The sequence below is a fragment of the Populus nigra genome, chromosome 18 (genome assembly GCF_951802175.1).
Source record: "Populus nigra chromosome 18, ddPopNigr1.1, whole genome shotgun sequence".
In the NCBI taxonomy this organism is placed as follows: domain Eukaryota; kingdom Viridiplantae; phylum Streptophyta; class Magnoliopsida; order Malpighiales; family Salicaceae; genus Populus; species Populus nigra.
Genome location: NC_084869.1, coordinates 13,890,613 through 13,913,620, shown reverse-complemented (window position 1 = coordinate 13,913,620; position 23,008 = coordinate 13,890,613). Strand labels below are relative to the sequence as shown.

At 36.1% G+C, this 23,008-nt stretch overlaps 4 protein-coding genes across 7 annotated transcripts; 1 reads left to right on the top strand and 3 right to left on the bottom strand.

Annotated features, from left to right (window-relative positions):
* Positions 1-982: 982 nt before the first annotated feature.
* Positions 983-7,099, bottom strand: LOC133677842 (U-box domain-containing protein 32). 2 transcript variants are annotated; one of them, XM_062099975.1, is made up of 10 exons: positions 6,512-7,099; positions 5,809-5,930; positions 5,444-5,565; positions 5,207-5,278; positions 4,534-4,661; positions 4,274-4,401; positions 3,577-3,726; positions 2,808-3,332; positions 1,512-2,255; positions 983-1,341 (listed from the first exon to the last, which is right to left on the bottom strand). In XM_062099975.1, exons 1-10 carry the CDS (start codon positions 6,690-6,692, stop codon positions 1,159-1,161), a joined length of 2,355 nt encoding a protein of 784 aa, XP_061955959.1. In that variant the 5' UTR covers positions 6,693-7,099; the 3' UTR covers positions 983-1,158. The 2 variants fall into 2 exon arrangements, with proteins under 2 accessions (XP_061955959.1, XP_061955958.1); XM_062099974.1 differs by having other exon boundaries at positions 5,174-5,278; positions 6,512-7,094.
* Positions 7,100-9,639: 2,540 nt separating this feature from the next.
* On the top strand, positions 9,640-13,316 carry LOC133678363 (LRR receptor-like serine/threonine-protein kinase FLS2). The gene is made up of 5 exons (XM_062100652.1): positions 9,640-9,753; positions 10,182-10,287; positions 10,404-10,636; positions 10,747-11,685; positions 12,825-13,316. The coding sequence occupies exons 1-5, from the start codon at positions 9,640-9,642 to the stop codon at positions 13,314-13,316; spliced, it is 1,884 nt and encodes a 627-aa protein (XP_061956636.1).
* A 1,224-nt stretch (positions 13,317-14,540) lies between these two features.
* On the bottom strand, positions 14,541-17,302 carry LOC133678010 (probable prolyl 4-hydroxylase 12). Of its 3 annotated transcripts, none has more exons than XM_062100156.1 (7): positions 17,131-17,302; positions 16,620-16,739; positions 16,297-16,354; positions 16,106-16,207; positions 15,390-15,447; positions 15,105-15,277; positions 14,541-15,015 (listed from the first exon to the last, which is right to left on the bottom strand). In XM_062100156.1, exons 1-7 carry the CDS (start codon positions 17,205-17,207, stop codon positions 14,671-14,673), a joined length of 933 nt encoding a protein of 310 aa, XP_061956140.1. In that variant the 5' UTR covers positions 17,208-17,302; the 3' UTR covers positions 14,541-14,670. The 3 variants fall into 3 exon arrangements, with proteins under 3 accessions (XP_061956140.1, XP_061956141.1, XP_061956142.1); XM_062100157.1 differs by having other exon boundaries at positions 16,620-16,736; XM_062100158.1 differs by lacking the exons at positions 16,620-16,739; positions 17,131-17,302 and adding an exon at positions 16,513-16,613.
* A 770-nt stretch (positions 17,303-18,072) lies between these two features.
* Positions 18,073-22,742, bottom strand: LOC133678605 (uncharacterized). Its single transcript, XM_062100980.1, has 5 exons — positions 20,974-22,742; positions 20,045-20,103; positions 19,575-19,703; positions 19,161-19,296; positions 18,073-18,652 (listed from the first exon to the last, which is right to left on the bottom strand). Exons 1-5 carry the CDS (start codon positions 21,676-21,678, stop codon positions 18,320-18,322), a joined length of 1,362 nt encoding a protein of 453 aa, XP_061956964.1. The 5' UTR covers positions 21,679-22,742; the 3' UTR covers positions 18,073-18,319.
* Between the last annotated feature and the right edge of the window lie 266 nt (positions 22,743-23,008).

Here is a 23,008-nt window from a genome sequence, read left to right as displayed (position 1 = left end):
AAATAATAACAAAAATAGAAATACACATAAAATTAATTGAATTAAATCAAAGAAAAAAAATATCTCAGGAGGTTGCACTTATTATAAATATCATCCAAAAATAAAGTTTAATTATATAAAACATAAAAAAAATTATACATGACTTACAATAATCTCTTACTAAATACAAAAAAAATAATTAAACCCATCTAGAAAGGACATGTGTGCATGCCCAAATTTTTTTTAATTGCATCTCTATATTTTTTGAAAAAAAAAAAAGCCAAACAACGTGGTATATAGTATTATCTAAATTTCAACTACCATGAAAAACATATTTTATGTTTTTTGATATAGAGATTCATTTTTAATATATTTTTTACCCAATACATTTAAAAAGGTGTCTAAACACCTTGAAAAACTCATAAATAACTTTTAAAAAACACACGAAAAATCAAAATCAAAATTCTTCGTGAGTTCAAATCTAGTTTTTTTAGGCAATTTCAAGATATAAAATACATAAATAAAACTTCCTTCATCAAATGAAACTCTTTAACACTAAAACTAATCATTTTAATGGCCAAACTTGGTCTCAATATCATTTTTATAGTTGTGATTTGATTTAAAAACACAAGTTTAATAAAAATTATAAATTGCAACTCTTTTGTAAATAATATTTTAAAGATTTAAAAATGAATTTTCAATAAAAAACCATGTAAAATCATGATATATATTAAATAACTAAATACTTTTAAAATTATAATTAAAGCAAAATAAAATTTTAACCACACCTCACCTCATTATCAAGCGAATCCTAAAGTAATGGACAATGATGTTTTTTCTTGTTATTGGCATTTTTGTTATTTTCCAATGAGTTGCAAAGATTCAAAATTCTTGGATTGCTAACAAATGGAGGGCAAATCATTTCATTTATCTCCCAAACAGCCTGTATGATGAAGTTTCAATCTCAACCGAAACACTAACTTGAAGCAAATATGCATTCATCTTCAGCATTTCAATCACTTCACTTCTATATAGATCACAATATGTGTTCTTGTTCTATACATCAGGCATGTCCATAAAAGTTGAGCCTTTCAATCAAAAACTTTCAATAGCTATCAACAAGCATAGTGTAGTGTTTAATTGCTCTCTGTCTTTCCTGTAATGTTGAGTCCAATCAATTCACAAATGCTGACGCCACTCAAGAATCGCTTGATGAAGAGCATGGTTAGGGAGTAGATTACAGTGCTCAAGTTTAAGATTTGTCATTGGTGAAGTGTTGTGCCCGCTCTTCAGCCATCCTCTAATAGCCTCTGCTTCATATGTAAAACCATCTGCAGCAATCTGTGGATCATCCATGACTTCCTGCAAATCCAACATAACAGCCATGGTCATAACTCAAAAACAAAAATGCTAATAAGAGAACAGTAGGATTTGCTTAGGTTTCATGTTTAATTTTTGCATAAATACAAATCTACAGTGATCAAAGAGAGGGAGCATGTTCAGCAACACCGACCCATGGATGTGATTATTACCTGAAGAATAGGACAGACAAAATGAGATGGAATCCGACTTGGCTCCTTGGGTCCTGCATCAATTCCTGAAGTCTTCATTGGCTCAAGCACTCTCAAGATTAACACAAGATCTGGCCTGTCAAGTCGGTTCTTTTCACAGCACCTCAAGGCCAAGTTAGCTAACTGTTCGGCTTCCTCAAATGGCCAATTCCCACCAGAACAGTCCAGCAGTGCTTTGAAATCATCTTTTTCTATTGCACATTTTACTTCTTTCAATATGTCCAAACCAGCTCTCCCAGTCAAAAGCTGTAACAGTATAATTCCAAAAGAGTACACATCTGACTCTGGAGTAAGCATCCCAGTCTCAAGATATTCTGGATCAATATATAAAGAGGTGAAATTGGGGTTGGATTTATTACAAATTCCAGTTAAGTTTGAACCGCTTTCATTTTGTGGGATCAAATAAAACACGCCAAAGTCAGTAAGTTTACTGACAAAGTTAGCATCAAGGAGGACCTTGGATGGTTTTAAATTCCCATGTATGATACAAGGCTTGTTAGAGTGTAGGAAGACAAGGGAAGAGCATATCTGGACAGCAATGCGTATCCGAGTTTGCCATGGAAGCGGAGGCATCTTGTCTTTGCAGAAAAGGTTATCTTCAAGGCTTCCATTTCGGACATACTCGTAGACAAGCGACCTCGACTCTGGACAGGTTCCAACTAACATTACAAGGTTTGGGTGCCTCACTCTACTAAAAATCTCTACCTGAAATTCAACAAAAAATAAAATCCATGGTCAAAAAGTTTTCTGATTCCTACATATGGTTTACCATTTTCAGACTACAGTGACTCAAATTGCTGGACCATGAATCATTTTACACACACAAACACACGGACAATCTGTCTATAGCTCTCACAGGATCTAATCTGTTTACAAACCAAGCACCTGTGGGATGCATATTTATTAGCCCCTCAATCATTTGTTTCTTCACAAATTATTTTAGATTCAATAGCTCTCATCTTGGCCTGATATAAAAATTGAACAGATCTTCGAAATAATATTGAAGATATATATCCAAACTTCATAACTACAGGCGAATGGAGTAGCAGATTAAGCAATAATCTCAAGGCAAACAGAGGGAAAACCTTAAAAAAATAAAAGACTAGCAAGGTTAATTTATTTCTTTGCACAAGCTTTAACTTTAATCTCTCAATTATCACCGATCACATGTCTCATCATGATTGATTGTTTCAAGCAATGATTCAGCTGGTGTGTAAATAAATTGATGGTATTATAGAGATGGGAAAACATGATTACCCCATTTTGAAAGTCCAAGAGGCTTTGAGAGCTGTAAGATGGAAACATCTTGATGGCAACAAGGAGATGGCGAAGGAGCCCTTTGTAGACACTTCCATATTTTCCTTCACTGATTTTCCAGGATGGATCAAAATAGTGAGTTGCTTCATTGATTTCCATAAAAGAGAATTCAAGGATTTCTGACTTGCTGCCTGCAGCTGCCGCTATAGCTGATCTTTTTAGCCTTCTAACTTCCTGTCTTGCATTTTCATACTCCACCATTGCTGCATCCCGCCTTTCCTTAAAACTTATCAGGAGTTGCACAGCTGAGATGATCTTCTGCTCCAACTCCTCGACTGTATTCTGGGACTCTGCAATTTGGCTCTCAAGTGCAAACTTGTGCTCCTGGACCATCTGGAGTTCTTTTAAAAATTCATCACGCTGATTCTTTTTCTTTTCCACTTCTTGCTTTCTTCTATTCCAGGCTGCCTCCATTTCTTTTCTTTGGCTAATCTCCTTAATGCATAAGTTTTCTAACGCTATGGCCTGTAAGAGTACAGGATGGCAACAAAGTTACTGTGAAAAAAAAGAAGGTATTTTCCAATATTCACAAGAAAGAAACATAGAACCTTAATTAGTAATATTCTTTGCTAAAATTTGGAACTTCTCTTTTCCTAGTGGAAACAGAAGTACAGAACGTAATCAAGTCTGAAACAATAATTTATGAACTCAACAGCGCCAGCAAGTCAATAGCAAAAGATGAAAAAAAGAAAAGAAATAAAAATTTTACCTTGCATTTGGCCTCCATAACATTGTCTTCCTCTTTCCATCGCTTTACTGCCTCCACAAGAGCCTTTTGCTTTGAGTCCTTAGTATCCATAATTGCTTGTTCCAATCTAGAACATGTTTCTTCAGTTGTTCGCGTCTGAGTTTTTTCTTCCTGCAAAAGCCACAGAGCACTATAACCTCATGAGGTGGTTTAAACTAGAATCGAACAATTGGATTTAGTGACATCTATAAAGACCAGAGGCATATGTAGAATGTATTTGTAAGATAATTCGTTGTGTAATCCTCAAGATGATGACCTCAAATTCAGACTTATCATGTCAAAGTTCCTGGAATTCAACAATTCTGATGGTAGCTCATTGATTTCTTCATAGTGCACATATGAACAAAAGAATTTTTTTTTTTTAATGAAAAAAAAAGATTTTATAAGAATGAAGTATTTGAGAGATTATTGGGGAATAGGACATCTTCCAATCCAACAAAACAAATCTTAAAACACAAAATCAATATAAGAGGGCATTCCATTTTCTCTGAATATCTGCTCCAGAAGTGCCACATGGAAGCAAGGAAACATGTGAGATAAAATGGTTCACTGTATTAAGATCTCATGCCATACCATGAAAATCAAAATCACAGATGAAGAGAAAAACATCTCATGACTTTTGAGCTGAGGAAAGGAGCAGAGATCCAGTTTCTCTAACCTCATCTGCCACCAATGGAATCAATTTGGAAGTGTTGAGTATTATGTTGGTTGATTGACAAGAATGAACAGGATAATAATCAAATCTTCCCAATATTCCTTCCAAGTCACCAGCAATTTCCTCTGCATCTGTACAGCTCTGCAACAAAGTTATTCCTCTAGCACTCATTAAGAAAACAAGTCTTTGAGCTCTCCACATGAGAAACAAACTCAATAGATTTGATCATCAAATGCAATCTCTGCGTTGGTCAGTAAGCTTACCGAGAGATCTATCTAGTTGTGTAAGAGACTCCGATCTCAAGAGTCTCAATTGCTCAGTATCTGAATCTGAACTCAGCAGCAGCAATGGAAGAGAAATCTCTGTTTCGGATCCATAATCTCTACCTTCCCTGTTTTTTTCACATTCCATCTATGAGCAGCATTGGTGGTTGAATCAAAGTAATAGCAATAACAGAAGGAATTCAAGCGGAGGAGACACTCCAGACTGGCCAAGCCTTCACAGCAAGGCTATTGCACAGCATTGATGAGATGCCTATGTTTTAACTGAAATGCTATCCATTCAGTTCAATTCTCGTTCAATTAGAATCTATGGAGATCTACAATTGCGGTTTTGCTAGTAAATTTCAGAATCCAAGTTAATGCCATTCAAATCATGTGCTCGTACATATGTAAATGCAATGAGTCTCATGGATAGATTCTCTAACCATGATCAGTCTGATCCAGAGATCTAGAAGTTGTTGATCAAAACAGACCAAACAACCCACTAGCCCAAGATTTATAACACAGTTCTAACTCGGTGGACCACCAACCACAACCAAAGAATCAACAAAAGAAATGGTCTGCTAGTTCAAATAAGCACACTAAACAAACCAAGAGTGAAATTTTATAAAGTCAAAAGCACCTTGTGTAGATAAGAGAGCCTCTGCAAACAAACCAGATATGGCAGGAAGTTGGTGCTTGCTGGCACACAATTATTGCTTTCTTGGACTTTATTTCTCCCAGTTTCCTGCAACAGAAACACACTCAAATTAACTGGGAGTGGCGTGAGTTCTTTATATCAGTCATACTATGTGAAGAAACTTATTAAGAAGAATCTATACATCGTTTCTTAACATTACTGTAGCATCATGAAAATAGTGACAAAGGAGTAATTGCACTAAACAGTTCATACTTTGAATAGTATTTATCAGCTGCTGCTCCCATGACAAGCCACCTAATGTTGTATTGAGCAATAACCTCAACAATTCCCTTAGCTATATCGTCCATCTTGATCCATACTTTGTCTGCTTCTACCTACAATATAACCAAGTTTATCAATAAACTGTTTTGAATGTCCACGTATGTATTGACCCTGGCCTGGCTTCCAAAAGCATTTGAGTTTAAATCACATTTGGATAAAGTAATTTTTTTTTGTGTTCAATTTAATACAATTCAAAGCATTAGTGTTTAACATCTGGGACTCAAACTTCTATTCCAAAGCTGACACTGACACTCCATCGCGACTAGTTAGAAAAGACTGAAGAATCAGAAAATTACCCCTTCTTGAGCAAGAATGAGACGGTATTGATCCAAGACATCATGCATCTTTTTCGTTTCAAGTTCTTGGAATGCCTTGACAGCATCTTCCTTTAGTTTATTGACAGCAAGTTTTCTGTGTGCTGCATAAATCCCAAGAAGATCAAAACAATTACATCAGGCCATCCACGACATAATTAAAAGAGGCAGAAATCGAAAACACATTTCTCTTTACAATCTCCATAAGCATGTGGTTTCCTTTTAAAAACTCAGTTAATTGAAATTCTCAAAAGCTTCACATCCTAGGAAATTCGATTCCATTCAAATTCAATATCAAATCATCGGGACCAAAAAAATAATGCCCTTTGATTGCAATACGTTGTGGATTCTTTGTAATCTGGGAGCTGTGATAAAACAAAAGCAAGCAAACAAACAAACAAATAAACAGAAAGCTCTGCTGACTTCAAAACAAGTAATCAGCCATCAAGCTTATACAGCACTAATATTTTATCCCTGTATAGCATAAACAACAGCACAGGATGGATTAATCACTAATATTTTAAATTGTCCTTTTCAATATATAAAACATGACCTTTAAAATTCAATTTTCCTTTCCTTTTCCTGAATTCTCTCAGGGACCAAACATGGAATTAATCAAAACTAATAGCAACATTAAAATGGATGAAAAATCATTAAAAGAAAACAATAAAAAATGAAAACTCACTGAAAGACACAACATTTGCAGGCCGGTGAACATAGAGGAGACATATCTTCTTGCCTGCAAAACTCTGTAATACCCAAAAAAGCAATCTTTTACTCTTCTCTACATTCTTGCCAACTGCAACAAATATAGTCTCCTCCAAATCAAACACTCTCTCTGCCTCGAGCCCATCAACACCCTCCATCCCTTGTATAATCCGATCACCTTCTCCGTCTGTTAGGTGAGAGCCTAGTGAGTGAGTCAATCAACAGTCTCCTCGAGTCGCAAACTGGGTGGCTAAAAAGGAATAAACTTTCCTTTTCTAGAGTACTTTTTGTGACGTGGGGTTAGCTATTCTAGCTTGCCAACCTTTCGAAAAAGTATCGGAGAAGATGATTTCTTTCTCCTTGCATCAGTATTTTTTCAAGAGTTTTTACAAATCTTAAACTGCAAGTCAAGACAAAAGCTAATATAATGAGTGATTTGAGGACAAGTGGAACATCTACCTGGCAATTGGGCTTTTGTTTGTTTATATACGCCTACGGCCAACCTACAGTTTCACTATTTCATTGACCTTTTCAAACAATCAATTTCTTACATGACAGATTCAACTCAACTCCTTGCTCCTTGTTAGTTTCTTGGTGTTGCCTTAGATTTCTGTGTTCAGACAAAGAAAACTTACAAGTTAGGGTGGGCATGCCAGTTCCTAGCAGTTGAGTTGATGCTGACTTTCCTTTTTATCGTGAACGATGCGTTGGTGTTTTTTTTTTTTTACCGGGCCATGGTTACTTGATAATTACAATCTAAAAAAACTTAAAAATTACTTAAAAATCTGAAATCTACCATAAAAACAGATCTCATTTTTATGTATTTTACACTTTGATTTTCTGTTGTTGAATTTTTTCTATCCTCAACAAAACTTGACAAGTTATTAAATTATATAAGGCTATAATTGTATAATTAAAAAAAATTAAGGAATAAAAATAAAAACTTGGTTACTTTACCTAGTTATTTTAATATATTTTGTAATAATTTTAATTGTAATCGATAATGTGATGCAATGCTTTTTTTAACAATTGAGCTTTAAAGAGGCTTTAAGCCAATTTGTCATAACAATCTAGAGTTAGAGTTGCATTTATTTTTTAAAATATTTTTGTTATTTTTTTAAAATATGCAGTCGTACCACCTGACCTGACCTTCTTTCCCTGTGCTCCTTTGACTCTTAGGTTTTAACGTTCAACAAAAAAAACTCTAATCCCCTCCCCTAACAAAACTATCTTTTCTTCCTCATCAACATACAAATACTTCAAACCAAGGGATCATGGAAACAGCAACACAAAACCCTCCTCAGCCCTGCATCAAGGACCCTGCTGACTCCCCAACCACTACCAACATTACTTTCTCTGATCACCATGACCTTCTCCCTCAGCTCCAATCTCTCCAACAGTCTTTTGACACCATTCAAAGCAAGTCCTCCTTGATGGAGGAAAACCTACTACTTCAGCACGAAAGAGACGATGCACTCAGAAACAACTCTCTGCTCAATTTAGTCATCCAAGAGGTTTCAAAGGAAAGAAAGTCTTTTCGTGACCAAGTTAGCTAACTTGAGGCCTCTTCCAAGGAAAAAGAAGATGGGTTTGTGAAAAGGATTGGTGAAGCATATTTGACAACGGAAAAAATTGAAAAAAAGCGAAGTTTCTTAGAGAGACGAATGATAAGTTGGAGCTTGAGATAAAAGAGAGTAAGGAGAAAAATGGGTTCTTGTTAAAAATCACTATGCCTTCGGCCCTTCAGTAAGGCCTATGAAGGATTCTTTGGTAAAAGTGAAAGGGTGTTTAGTGTACTTTGATTAACTCTGATAATTACCATTAGTTTTGTCTTGAGCCCGTGCCCGAGCCGAGCAAGCAAAGCTCGAGTCCAAAGCCACTTCGCATAAGTTCACTTGTGTCACTCTTCAATTTTTCAATAAAGTTTTAGAGTAGAACCTATTTTAATCCAATAACCATAGGCTTAAAACAAATTTTCCAACATGCCTAAATGGATGGAAATGGTGAAACTTAGGTGGAGAAAAAAATGGCCACACGACTGCATTTTTCTTAAACCACTTTATGCTTATAAACATGCTTGATTTTGCTTGCATGGGAACACAAATTGGTTTTTACATGTCAGGCCAGACACCGAGCGATTACAAAGCCTTGCGCAAAAGCAAGCTCAAGAAATTGTAGAAACTACATTATGCATAAAAGATTTGGAAGACGAGAGGGTGCTAGCTTAAAATGTAATCATTGGTTTGGTTGAGATGGAATGACTCTTTCATGTCCATTCATAAAGCAAGCTCTTTCCCCTGTTGACTTCAATTCTTCTTGTGTTTTTCACAATAAGGTTGAGGAACTTCTGGGAGAAATAAAAGAAACCGAGGCAGAAGTTGTAAGATGGAGAGAAGCTTGCGAGTTGGAAGTTTTCAGCAATTAAACTTGGTCTGAATTCTGTTTTTATGTATTTGTTTGTGTAAGACAAAAGAAAAAAAATCCGGGGAACCTAAATTTCCATGGAATCCCAATCTGTAGGGAGACATGAAATGAAATTGTCATCGGTTTCTTCAGGGCTCCAAAAGTTGCTTCACAATCACTTGTTGAGCCCTGATATTGAAATGCTAAAAACATAACCGAGGGCCTATCAAAATATGACCTATCTTAAGGACCTTGATCTATCAGGGAACTATTTCAATTCTTCAATACACAACTGGTTGTATAGTTTTAGCCATCTTCAGTTCCTCAACCTCGGCTTAAACAATTTCCAAGGCACAATCTCAAATTCAATTTGGAACCTGACTTCCGCAGTTAACTTGGACCTGTCAAACAACAACCTTGAAGGGGGGATTCCAACATCGTTAGGAAGCCTTTGCAACTTAAGATCCGTTGATTCTCCACATGTTTCATCGGCTCAAAACATATCCAGAGTCTTAGATATCTTGTCAGGATGTGCAGTCCTTTGGAATTTCTGGATTTAATCGGTTGCCAACTTTCTGGTCATTTGAACAGTCGACTTGGGCAACTCAAAAGTCTAGTCACACTCCATCTAAGTGTTGGGATTTACCATTATTGGACAATAAATGATCAACCTACCCTAAGAAGTAGGGTTACCATTTGTCAATGGTAATTGCACCTACCATTGACAAATGTATCAACCCATGTGCAGCTGCTATTGTTGAAGAAGAGGAGCCACCATACTTGCCTATAAATAGGCATGTCTTGTGGAGAGCAAATGTGAGAGTGTGTGAGAACGTGAAGAGAAGAAAAGAAGAGAGAAAGAGGAGCTGCTGTCATAGGCAGCAACACTGCTGCCATATGCAGCAGAGTGTGTGAGCTGGGAGTTGAGTGATCCTCCTCCATGTATTTATTGTATCATTTCTCTATCCCTAAATAATATGGACTCTCCCGTGGATGTAAGCGATTTGCCGAACCACGTAAAATATTGTGTTACAGTGTGCTTCCCCTCCTATCTGAGTAATTATTAGTATACCACAGGTCCGCGTATGGGGAGCCGGAATCCCCAACACTAAGTGCTAATTCAATTCCAGGTCCACTCCCAGAGTCCTTGGGAGATCTCTGAGAGTTTTGGACCTTTCTTTTAACAAATTGAATGGATCTCTCCTGCATTTCTTGGACATCTTGAAAATTTGAAAATATTACAGCTTCCTTCTAATCTGTTTGAAGGTGTTGTTTCTGAAGATTCCTTTGCGAATCTCACAAAATCGAGGGAGCTTGATGCAACTAGAAACCAACTAACATTAAACGTTAGTCCTGATTGGGTTCCTCCTTTCCAGCTAGAAGTTATAGGACTGGCTTGGCATTTAGGCCCATGATTCCCCCGTGGCTTCGATCACAAAAGTAGTTTTGGTGTCTGGATATTTCAGACTCGAAAATTCCTGGTACCATTCCCAATTGGTTTTGGAATTTGTCTTACCAATGTATTCATTTAAATTTCTCTCACAACCAAATCCGCGGAACAATTGTACCAGCTGGGGTTGCTTTTGAGTTTGTCAAGGGTTCCACTCTCATTGACCTAAGTTCGGATCGCATCGAAGGTCCATTACCTCGTGTTCCCTCTAATGTTGCTGCACTAGATCTTCCAACAATTCTCTATCAGGCTCTATTTCCCATTTTTTGTGAGATAAAATGAACGAGTCAATGATACTGCAGTTTCTTTATCTTCGAGATAATCTTTTGTATTGAGAGATACCAGATTGTTAGAGGCAGTGGCAAAATTTAGTTGCAGTAAACCTAGGCAACAACAGGCTTACAGGTGATATTCCAAATTCTATTGGAACTTTACGGTTTCTTCAATCCTTGCACCTTGAGAACAACAGCATCTCTCGACAAATACCTGTGTCACTTGAAAATTGTACAAACTTGGAGTTTCTTCACTTGGCTGAAAATCATTTAGCAGGAAATATTCCAACATGGATTGGAGAAAGTCTTTCTAAGATGAAGGTTATTATCCTCCGTTCAAATAACTTCAATGGTTCCATCCCTGAAGAAATCTGCAGACTAGCTTCTTTACAAATCTTAGACCTTGCTCACAACAAGCTCTCCGAAAACATACCGAGATGCATTAGTAACTTCAGTGCCATGACTACAATGAGTGAACATTCATCCAACGGCATATCATATAGTATATCGACGGGGGGCTTTTATGAGAATGCTGCGCTTGTGATGAAAAGAAAAATAGTCAAATATGGCACCATTCTGAATATTGTAAGAAGCATGGACCTTTCCAGCAATAATTTATCTGGAGAAATTCCAGAAGAAGTGACGAGCCTTATAATATTGCAGTCATTGAATTTGTCACACAATCATTTCCATAGAATAATCCCTGAGAATATCGGTGGTATGGGATCACTAGAATCTCTAGATTTTTCTGTGAACCAACTTGTAGGTGAAATCCCATCAAGCACGTCAAGATTGACATCTTTGAATTACTTGAACCTCTCCTACAAAAACTTGAAAGGAAAAATTCCTTCAAGCACTCAATTACAGAGCTTTGATGCATCCAGTTTTCTTGGCAACGCACTTTGGGGAGCCCCACTAGAAGAGAACTGCACTGTCGTTAATGAAACATCTGCGAAAGAAGGTGGAGAAGGACAAGGGAACAAGGAGTTGAGTGGGGTGTATGTGAGCATGGAACTTGGATTTGTGGTTAGCTTTTTGTTAACATTTGGCTTCTTGGTGATTAAAAGGAGATGAAAGCAGAATACATGTACTTTCACTTTTTGGAGAGCTTGAGGTACAAATTTGAGGAAGTTGTACACAAGTTTTGCTAGACGTCATATTAATCCTTGAAGTGTCATGTTACAAGAAAATCTGCTTCAAGCTTATCTCAAGATCATCCCTCGTTTCAGTAAGGTAGTGCCTTTAGTTTTCGACAAACCATAATCTTGCTGATCTCTCTCCAAGTGTTCAACACTTATCTCTCTCTTTTTTTTCCTTTTATTAGCATGTAGTACTTGTAGGTGAAACCCCTCCAAGCATGTCAAGATTGACATTTTTGAATCACTTGAACTTGTTCAACAATAACTTGACTGGAAAAATCCCTTTAAGCACTCCATTACAGAGCCCTGATGCATCAAGTTTTATTGGCACTTGGAGAGAAATGCACTGCAATTGAAGTAACACCTAAACTTGAAAGCAGAGAAGGACAGGAGCACAAGGAAGTGGTGGATTTTATGTGAGCATGGCACTTGGATTTGTAGTGACCTTTTGGTAAGTATTTGGCTCCTTATTCCAACAATACCTGTGTGCTTTCTCTTTGTTTGCCTGATTAACAAAACGACCACAACAAAAGCATTAACAAACTGGAGCCTATATATATATAGTAGTTGTATTAATTTAACTTATGCATTGGCTTTGATATTATCGGAAACAAGTCAAGAAGATTCAGAAATTCACATATATCTCTCGATGTATACTAAGAGCCACAAGAAGATTGATCTTTTCTGATGTCTTTGAACATTTGATACAATATGACTGAAGCAACCGAGTATGCCGTGTGCATGGCAGAATTAAGCTTCAAGTTGATAGTCTTTCTCCCAGCAAAACTTTTCCTTTCTGTGTTGTCTCTTAACCTTGAAGTGCTATGAACAACACTGCGAGTATCATTATCAAGGGATCCGTACGTGCATGATGTCAAACTTGGACGGTCTAGTATGGATACTCACGATCGACACACTAACAACAGCCCAAAGCAGCGGCACTTGAACTAATCAAACAACAGCCGTTTTCAATTTTATTTTTCGATTTCTTACCATTTGTTGGTTGGAGATTGGTATAATTTCGAGTCTTCCATCCCCACAGAACTCTGCAATCTAGCTAATTTACGAATCTTGGATCTTTCTCGCAATATGCTCCGTGGAAGCATACCAATTTATGCTCATAACTTTTATGATAATGCATTGCTTGTGTCGAAAGGAAACACGGTAGCTTATGGCAGCATTCTGAATATTGTAAGAAGCGTAGACCTTTCTAGCAATAATTTGTCAGGGGAAGTCCCAGAAGAAGTGGCGCGCCTGATAGCCTTGCAATCATTGAATTTGTCACACAATCATTTCACTGAAAGGATCCCCAAGAAAATCGGTGCTGTGGGATCACTGGAATCTCTCGATTTTTCTGTCAATCAACTTGTTGGAGAAACCCCCCCAAGCATGTCCAGGTTGACATTTTCTATTTGGTTTTTCTGTGAGCTTTTCGGCAGTGTTGGGCTCCTTGGGGATCAAAAAGAGATGGAGGCACTTGCACTTTCAGTTTTCGGACCACGTGAGGTACAAATCTGAGGATGTTGCGAGCAAGTTTTGCAAGATGTACTCTGTTTTGTCAAAATATCATGTAGTGGTTGATTCTTGACAGTAATCATTTTGATGATCTCTTTCAACGTGTGTTCAGAAATAGGAATAACAAAAACACTATTTCATGCAAGTGTCTTAAATAGGATTGAGCATAAGAAAAGCAGAACATATCCTTTATTTGGGTGTGTTAGCAGAGAAGAAATTTCCTCAAAACTAATTGAATAGAGAAATTTTGTTCTATTGATCATGCTCTTTGTGGCTAAGTTTTCAGCAATCAGGATATACTAGCATCATGAGTTCTCTTTTCTTTTCTCTTCCACAAGTAACTCGTGCTAGTGATAGATATAGATTCTGAATCAAGTCTACCATACCCTATCTAGAAACATCATCATTAAACTTCATCCCTAACCTCGCAGTCTTATGGGGATCGTTGCCTCTTCACAGGTACGGAGATATATTAACCCGAGCTGTGTTAATGTTCGTTATTTTCTTGAAGCGGGAGATTTTTTCAAATTCATGGATTTTTAATGAAATAAAGAGAAATCATGTGATTTTTTACATGAACACATAGCTATTTTATTAACTTAAACTAACAAAAAGATTTGTCTGAGAATCCATAGATCATCAGAGACTAATTAAGATTACCCTTATAGGTTGGGGAGTTTCTTTCTTTCTTTTTTGAGATTTTAATAAAGGGGGTTACGTCAAGTGTTACTCCCAGAATTGAGGCCTTCAAGTCTTCTTTTTCTCTCAACAACCCTTCTTCTCCTACTCCTCTGGAATCTCAAACAAAGAGAGCTTGAAGCCTTTTTCTTTCTTTCTTTTTTTATTCCAATTTTTTCTTGTTTAGGAGAGAGGCTTTTACGGTTACCTTTTGCTCCATGGCTCCATTTCTATATCCTCCTTTCGTGACACCAGAATAGCCTTAATTTGTTCTGAAAACAGTCACTGTTTGAAGTGACCATTTGAATCTCTTCGTTAAAAGAGATCAACTTTTCTTGGGTTTCTTTTCATGATCTTTAGGTGGTAGTTTAAAAGAGCAGGTGTTCCAGACTACAAAATGATTCATTTCTATGACGGCAGAGTTATGATTGATTCATTGACGACAGTGAAGTCAAATCCTATCAGGTACACAGAATGATTCGAGCCCCATTGGCTTTTGGAGATTGAAGAACACTGTGGATACTATTTCCGAGGAGATTCTTGATGGAATAAATCAATGAATGTGCTATATTAAAAACCTAAACCTTCTAAAAACTGCTGAAAAATAATAATCAGCTGGAGACTGTAGAGTACTTTCTTTGGTTTAATGAAGGGAAAAAGAGAGTTGCGAGTTTGGCTTTCAACAAGCATTACAACTCTTCCTACATGTCCCAAAGTAATCGGGGGAACCAATCATATACACAGGGTTCTTTTCGCATTCTCCGAGAGCAGCCCAGCTTGGACAATTTTCATCTTCATCGGTGCATTCACTTCCTTCGGAGTCAGAAAAGACCTTAATGGCTCTTAAATAAAACTTTTTGGTGGCGTACCACATTTCGCCCTCAAGGACAGGGCATCTGGAATGGGAGCTACCCATGTCCGGAGATGTATTAGGATGCACTGTGAAAAACAGAATTGCATTCCCTTTAATCGGTCGAAGGGAATCACTAATCTTTGTACAATCAGACCAAATCTTGTTTTTAACCTATGACAGATTGAATACTGGTGTTAATGAGTGGTGCTGAAATGAAATCCTCCATTTATGAATGAACCAAAAGAAGATTTCTCACCAACCTCTGACTTAGGGAAGAATATCTCACCACCCTGGGTGACATTAGAGAGATAAAAAACCAGAGTTGCCATCAAAGGCTCGCTTGAAATGATTGCAGATTTGTTACCAAAATAATCAAAGTTGTTTTTGGCATCTTCAATTCCATAATGCATGACCTGCAGGGGTTTGCTGTTCTCTGAAGTGCGATATAAGCCATGCAACAACATGAAACACTAAATCATATAGATACGCAGTTCGGAACAGAACAACCATTCTACGGTGACAAGAGCCAGGGTAACCAAACATACCTTTTGGAAGGAGAGTCCAAGCTGAAACTCTTTCTTCAATCCTTGAAAGTATGTTATCCTGCAAAGAAAAGAAGGTTTGTATTCAAAGTGGTGAAAATGTCATATAAGTCTTGCAACAGAATAACAATTTCAAATCTAGCGTGACTAAGAGCAAATCTCAACATATGCTCTTCAGCCATTTTTTTTAAAGTAATATTAAAGTGACGGATCAGTAAGTCTCTGTTTACACAGAGCTCTCTTCCAGCTAAAGATTGTAAATTTTCCTCTCGTGAAAGAAATTAGTAGCTACTTTATCAAAATGAAATAAAGTTGCCTACAATACAGAGACTCCGAGTTGGATGTTGAACCCAAACCATCAGAATGTCCTCCTGGAAACATCATTTGACAATTACAAAACTAAAGACCATTATCAAACTATTTACAAGCAAATAAGAAAAGGAAACAAAAATGGCTAACAGAAGAACCAGTTTCTCATGACATAGAAGAATAAGTTCCTCTTGATTATTAATACTCAACTCAATGATAGAAAGCATCTACTAAATCTTCACACAACCTCTGAAAAACAGCGAATCAAAATGAACCAAATATAATATGAAAGAACAAAATCAAAGCACAATCTGCAAACAAAAATCTAATAGTAGGTGATTATCCATAATGTAACAATATGCAGCATTAAATGCACATGTTTGTAAAAATATAATCATACAGAAGCTTACATCCATGTTTAGAAGAGAAGTCGAGCTTGCAAGCAGCCTGTTTCTCTCAATTCTCCCTGAATCATCATCCTTTCCCTCAGAAGTTTCTTTTGTACCCTGTGCCTAAGCACAAAAAAAAAAGCAATTCAAATAATTTCCAACACGATAAATAGATAAAACAAAGGCTAAAAGAGCAAAAGACAAGAGCATACCAAAGAAATAAGATGATCACATTCCTCGTCTGTCAAAAAGCCTTTGTACACGAACACCCTAATTCAAGAAAAAGAAAGTCATACATTTTTTAGTAACCGAGCCATTGAGCACCACAGTATTCATTCTGCGCAATAATTCATAGACGAATGCTCAGCCAAACATACTTAATTTAAAAACCTTAATACTTAACACAACCAACAACAATTCCCAATTACCTAATATCAGATTTTATTGGGGCCATAGCAACAAAATGACTCCTTGCATTATCCACTGTGAAAAAACAAACGCTCTACAACAACTTTATCAAATCAAAGTACCTGACCTTGGTTGCCAAGAGACCGAGACAACTCTTGATGGGTCTACCCAGTTGGTCTGAATTGAGCTTCCAAATTGTATCATTGTTTCAAGGTGGGCCTCCTTGTTCCTTAATTCCTTTCGGCTACTGAAGCAGAAAATTGCAAAGAAAGACATGGTTATTGCTGTATAAAACAAGTATACCATCAAAGAAAATCACTCAGATCACAAGAGGCAAATCTCCTATCAGGTTATGCACACAATATCTATTCAGCTGTAGAAAAAGATCGTTCCTTTATAGATCAGAAGATAAAAAGCACCAAGAAGCTCCCATTCCCACCATACACAAAGTGTTGTAACAAAAACCCAGATCAAGAACAACATAATTATTCAGATGTCTAGCTAAATCAGAGATTTTAAAAAAAAAAAGTAAAAAGTGATGTTTCATTAGTGAAATTAAATTGTGAAAGTACGCTAAAACAACAAACTTGATCCTTCATTGGAAAATAAGACATGAGAAAGGAGATGAGTTTCTTTACCTCTTTCCGAAACAGAGGGAGAATTGGGTTGTAAGTGTAAGCACCATGAAGAGAAGAAGGTAGACAAAGGAAGCCATGGATTGGAGATCAAACTCCAAAGAGATGCAACGCCAAGATTTTGATTTAAGACTCGCTCCTGCTTTATACAATCTTCCTCAGTCGTGTTGTCAGGGTTGTTTCTTTTATATATATATATATATATATATATATATATATATATATATATATATATATATATATATATTAAAAAAAAAATTTATTTTTTAAAATTTATTTCAACACTATTTAAAAATATAAAAAAATAATTTAAAATTAAAAAATTAAAAAATATACAGAAATCCATTGAAAATAAGGGTAACACTATCTTAAAATAATATTTAAAAATATAGTAATAATTGTTTTTTAAAATATTTTTTATTTAAAAATATATTAAAAAAATTATTTTTTTATTTTTAAAAAATTATTTTTCATATTAAAATATCAAAACAATTCATATACATGACACTCTGTCTAAATATATTACTACAATTCAAAATAATATTCATATTAACATATCAAAACAGTACATGACACTCTATCTAAATATATTACTTCAGCGATATAGTCTTGTAGGTTTATTTTTATATATATAAACAGTAATTAATATTTTCAACTGTTGTTTTAACTTCTTTTTTTTATAATGATTGAAAATATTATTATAATTTATCTATATTTCATAAAATAAATTGTATTTATATGAGATATTTATAAAAATAAAAATAAATTGGACGTAGCAAGGAGGATTATTCTCTAAAAATATTTATATAAAACAAATGCGAGTAAAATATTGATATAATTACATATTCTACTTTAAAGAATAAAAATTAACTTCTTTTATTTATAAATTCATATATTTTTTTTATAGCACAGAAAACTAATCTAATGATATCAAAAACACATTCATACCACAAACATATTTTTTGGATGGGAAATTAAACTTGAATTCCTACCCGCGGCTGCATGGTGAGAGATATGGATCAGTGCCATCTATTTCTTCCATGTATCATGTTCGTAACATAGATCCAATTCTCAAATTTTCATTTCTTTTTTTTCAATCCTACATTTACTTGTCAACTCAAGAATCAATGGACATATAATTTCAATTTAATGTCTTCTGCAGCAAACATATCCCCTCCCTCTCCATGATCAATCATCCATCCCTTTGTGATTTCTTGAGAGCCATGTGACCAGATACATCTTTGTCAAAAAGACGTTCAATCAATTCATCCCAGTTCTCTCTTATCTTGCCTGTCTTCGAAGAACCAAAAGAAGATTCCCCGCTAGATCTATGCGAATCCTCTCCTTCTTCCACCTCATCGAAAGTTCCATACTTGGAAGGTGAATACGCATGGGGAACTGAGAGTGTAACAGCCCTTTGTAATGCAGCCCTGTACTCCTCACTGTGTTCTCGGGCCAAAGTCTCCTGCCGCTCCATCCTTTGCTTTGCTGGGATCTCCATGATATGATCTTTCTCTACCATTATCTAAGTCGAGGAGAACAAGACGCACATGTCATGATACAAGCTTGCAAGTAATATTCTTAAAACCAAAGTTTAAGAAACTTTGGGCATAGGATGGATGCTGCTGAAGCTGATTTAAATATCAGCAAGAAAATACTCATACCAACTCCCATATATTTGTGTCAGCGCTGGAATGAGTGCAAGTGAATTCAAAAGGTTGTGGAAAAATACTGTTTCCGGTTGGATTGCTGTAAATTCACGCGTGAACTTACAAAATATGCACATGAAGATCAAGCTACTAAAGATAGGCTATGGAATTTCAAGCATTCATCCCCTACCCTGTCAACAAATCGCAGGGGAAGAAGAGGGTGGTGCTGGAAAGTCATCTTTTACTGATTAACAACAGTTTGCCACTTTCAGAGCAGCAAACAGACCCTCCCAACAACCAACGTGCCAGCAAAATAAAGCAACTAATGGTTTGAGAACCTGGTCCACAAAAGATCAGTTTAATACTAAGAGATTGAAAGCTTACATCCATAGCCCTCTGGGCTTCTCTCTCTATCCAAATGATTGCATGATCAGAAGTAGCATTACAGGAAAGAACTATATGCTCAAACCGCCCATCTACTGGTACCGCTGTCCTCACAACAGGGGGGATTCTTCCCAATCTGCAAACCACGTAGAATGTCCAATTGTCAAAAACTCAAAGATTTTTACCGGCCAAAATTGACTAGAATATCTACTGAAACCATAAACTGGTAAAGGCAACAAAGCTCGTGAACAATGGACTCTAAGATTTTTTTACTCCAATTTCAATTGTTGATAGATATAAAAATACTTGACCACTAACCCACCTAGACTAGTTATATGATTCATGCTTAGTAAAAACTAGCAATATGCTCCACTTTGCTAACCATATGACATAGCTAATACCCCTAGGAAATACCTGAAAGGCTTCCTTTCAACAATGTGATATAGGCGGCCAGGTGCATATAGTCTCCTCGGATCTTTGATCATTTTCTCATCCGGAATACAAGTATCTCTCATGCACCTTAAACATAGTAGGCAGGGCAGACTGTAAAAGAAAAGGAAAACTAGAAGAATCGGTGAGTTGTTATAATACTGGACAGCACATAGAATAAAATTTTGAAAAAGGGAAGTTCATGTTGTTTAGAGTATCAAATAATTAATGTCATCACCTAACTACATTCTTAGTCGAAAATAAGTTCAAGCACTTTGTTCTACAAGCCTCCCTTTTGTTAATCTTCCATTAGTAAATTTTTTCCTGTTGTGCCTCGAACACAACAGAGAAAATGCAGATATGGTCTAGCTTCTTCAAGAAGATTAAGGAAAACTTTAATAACCTTCTGACCGATCAATGATCAAACTTTAATAATTAAAGAACTTGATCTGTACCAGAAAAGTGACTTGAAAATGTCTTCCAAGGGCGTGGCTGTCCGTGGCAAGAAATCATCCTGATCCAGTAAAATAATCCACAGGCATTTAGAAACTTCATCAGAAGTTGTTCAGATAAAATCCAACACACAGTAAGCATATCTATGAGCATCAATGTACTAACACCAACCCATGGACAGATTCTTTACATGGTTTTCAAAACTAAAAAGAAATGTGTGCGTGAACAAGTAAATCAAACATTTCAAACCTTTATTTGCAATAAAAAAAATAAAGTCATCTTGCAGCAACAGTTCATGACCTTGTCACATACTAAATATTTCATTCTCTTTCCCAAGACAAGGAAACAAGCTTCAAATCAAGGGAACACCATATTTACTGCTTCCCTGTGAATAGCATTTTTCTTAAGGTTGAAGCATGAAAAATTTAGGAACATTTTCTATGATATTGATCAGATATGAAAATAAGAAGCTATAGTAAAAAGAACCTTTTTCATAAAAAGAAAGGTAAATGTAATGTTACATATTGATAACTAAGGGTATTAGCAATGCAAAAGGTACCAAAAAACCATCTCAACCTGGGAATTTAAGTTGTTACGTAAAATCTCAAGATATGATTTATATTATTCTCTAACACACCTCCTCAAATGAAAGTCTTTGAACTTGAAACTTGCATAGACCCACACTATCTTGTGCTTCATTTTTATCCATTAATGTGAATGGTAAGATTCGAACTCCTGATTGCTTGGTCATCAAGACTTTAATACCATGCCAAATAACAATTTCTACCTAAAGTCTTAAGTTGTTAGGTGAAGTCCCAATATATGATTTATATTATTTCTAACAAAAAAAATATGTAAATTTTGTTAAGGTTTCTTTAGATGCATATCTTTATATTGTTTTTCATATGTATGAATTGGAATAACAACTTGCCTGAAGCACTACAGAATTGATAACATCTGCATATCTGACAGCCAAATTAAGTGACATGCATCGTGCAGGTGCAACTGCGTAGCATCTAATCCTCCTTCTATCAATGTTTCCCAATTTATCATGATGTAGCACTACCACTAGTGCCAACATTGCTGCTACACCTGACCCCAGAGAATGACCTGTAAAAGTCAATGTGTAATTCGGATACTTTTCCACTAATTCCTTCAAAATGTCACATTCCGCGTCCAAAACCCAACCAGCAGCCTTCAATAGCCCATTGTGGACATACCCACCATCAATTTTCCTTTTCCCTAGTTTATTATCCAAAAGTACAGCATAGTCACTCTCCCTTGCCAAATTAAGGCCCCTGACAGCTAGAACTATATCAGCATGGTCATGATCAAGATACAATATATATGGTGGCGCCCTTCCATGAGTATCTTCGTATGTTCTTCTTAGGATTAACCAATCTGGCTTTATTCCATACCCTCCAGGAGGTTCCCAAAGAGGGTGCCGAAGATCATCTTCATAAACAGCTAGAATATAGCGGCAAAGGCGAGGAATTGGCTCGAATTCTTCAGCAGTTGCAAGACCCCAAGTCTCGCTGTCATGACCTGCAGTGTGGAGACATCGTTTCCACGCCCATCGAGCACAAGCTAGACAATACACACACTCAAGGAGAGGTACGCCACATAAGATTGACATTGGTGCCTAGAGTCTAACCACACTAACATTGATCAAGAGGCATGTATTTAGAAGGAAAATGACAAGAACCTGGGGAAATAATATCAAAATAGATGGATGATTCAAAATGTGCCCCACTGTAGGATGAAAGAATTCAATTGGACACCAATATGACTCCTTATTAGGTACTAGAAATTGATTCAAAATGCGAGGAGAGATTTCAAATGGTTTGAAAATGGTGAGAATTTCAGTACCAGAGAATGTGTTTTAAATTGTATTTAAGCTATAAACTGAGTAGGATGAGTAGCAGAAATACCAAGTCCACAAAAACTCAATGGACCAACAACATCCAGGGTATTATGAACAGTACAAACAGAATCACACACCAGAATCTTTCTTCCAATAACATAATGGTATAAAAGGATAGATCTCAATTCTCACATCAAATAAGAATAGAGTGACAGCAATGGAAATTGTCAAAAACAATACAAAAAACAAGTAAAAGAGAGAAATTTGACAGCATCAATGAAGAATATGTACAGGATTGAAAACACCACTCGCCAGAGCTTGAAACTTTACAAACGAATGGCGATTGGAGAGCCCAGAAGTTGACTTTTTGAAACAAAAACTGATCCGGGTCTCCACTGCTAAGGTCCTTTGTCAAAGCTTTTGATACCCAACCAAATTAAAGGAAGAGAAAACAAGACAAAAGTAAGAGATACAGAGATACCCGAGCGCAGAATTTAGCTGAGTAGGTGAAAGATCAAAACTTTAGAGGCCAACATTCATGGAAGCCACAGAAGAGATTCCATCCAAAGAATTTGAAGCATGTGCTTTCTTTCACTGCCAAGAAAATGACAGCTTTCTTCTTCTTGATGAGAGAGATTAGACATGTACAAGGGGTTTGACACTGTAGGCTGGGTGGTGGTAGTGGTATGGCTGAGTTTTAATGATTGAAAATTTAAAAAATGGCAGGAAATTAAATAGAGTGGAATTAATTATCAGAAAATTTGAAGGGCTGCTGCTGCTGCTAGGTTCTAACTGCAAGTCAAAGGGAGATTTGAAGATGGGCAAAGGGAGTTGCTGAGATGGATGTTTGTAGGTGTGATTTTGATTGATTTTTAAGGGTTTTTTTTAAGAGAAATATAATAAAATAATATTTTTTTATTTTAAAATATTTATTTTTAATTTCAGTATATTAAAACAATTTAAAAATAAAAAAAACTAATTTTAAATTAAAAAAATTAGTCAACTTTATGAGATGTCTAAAAAAGTATTTGGCAGTGTAGTTATAGTTACTTTTCAAATAATTTTTTATACCATAATAAATGTCAATAATTTTTTTTATTTT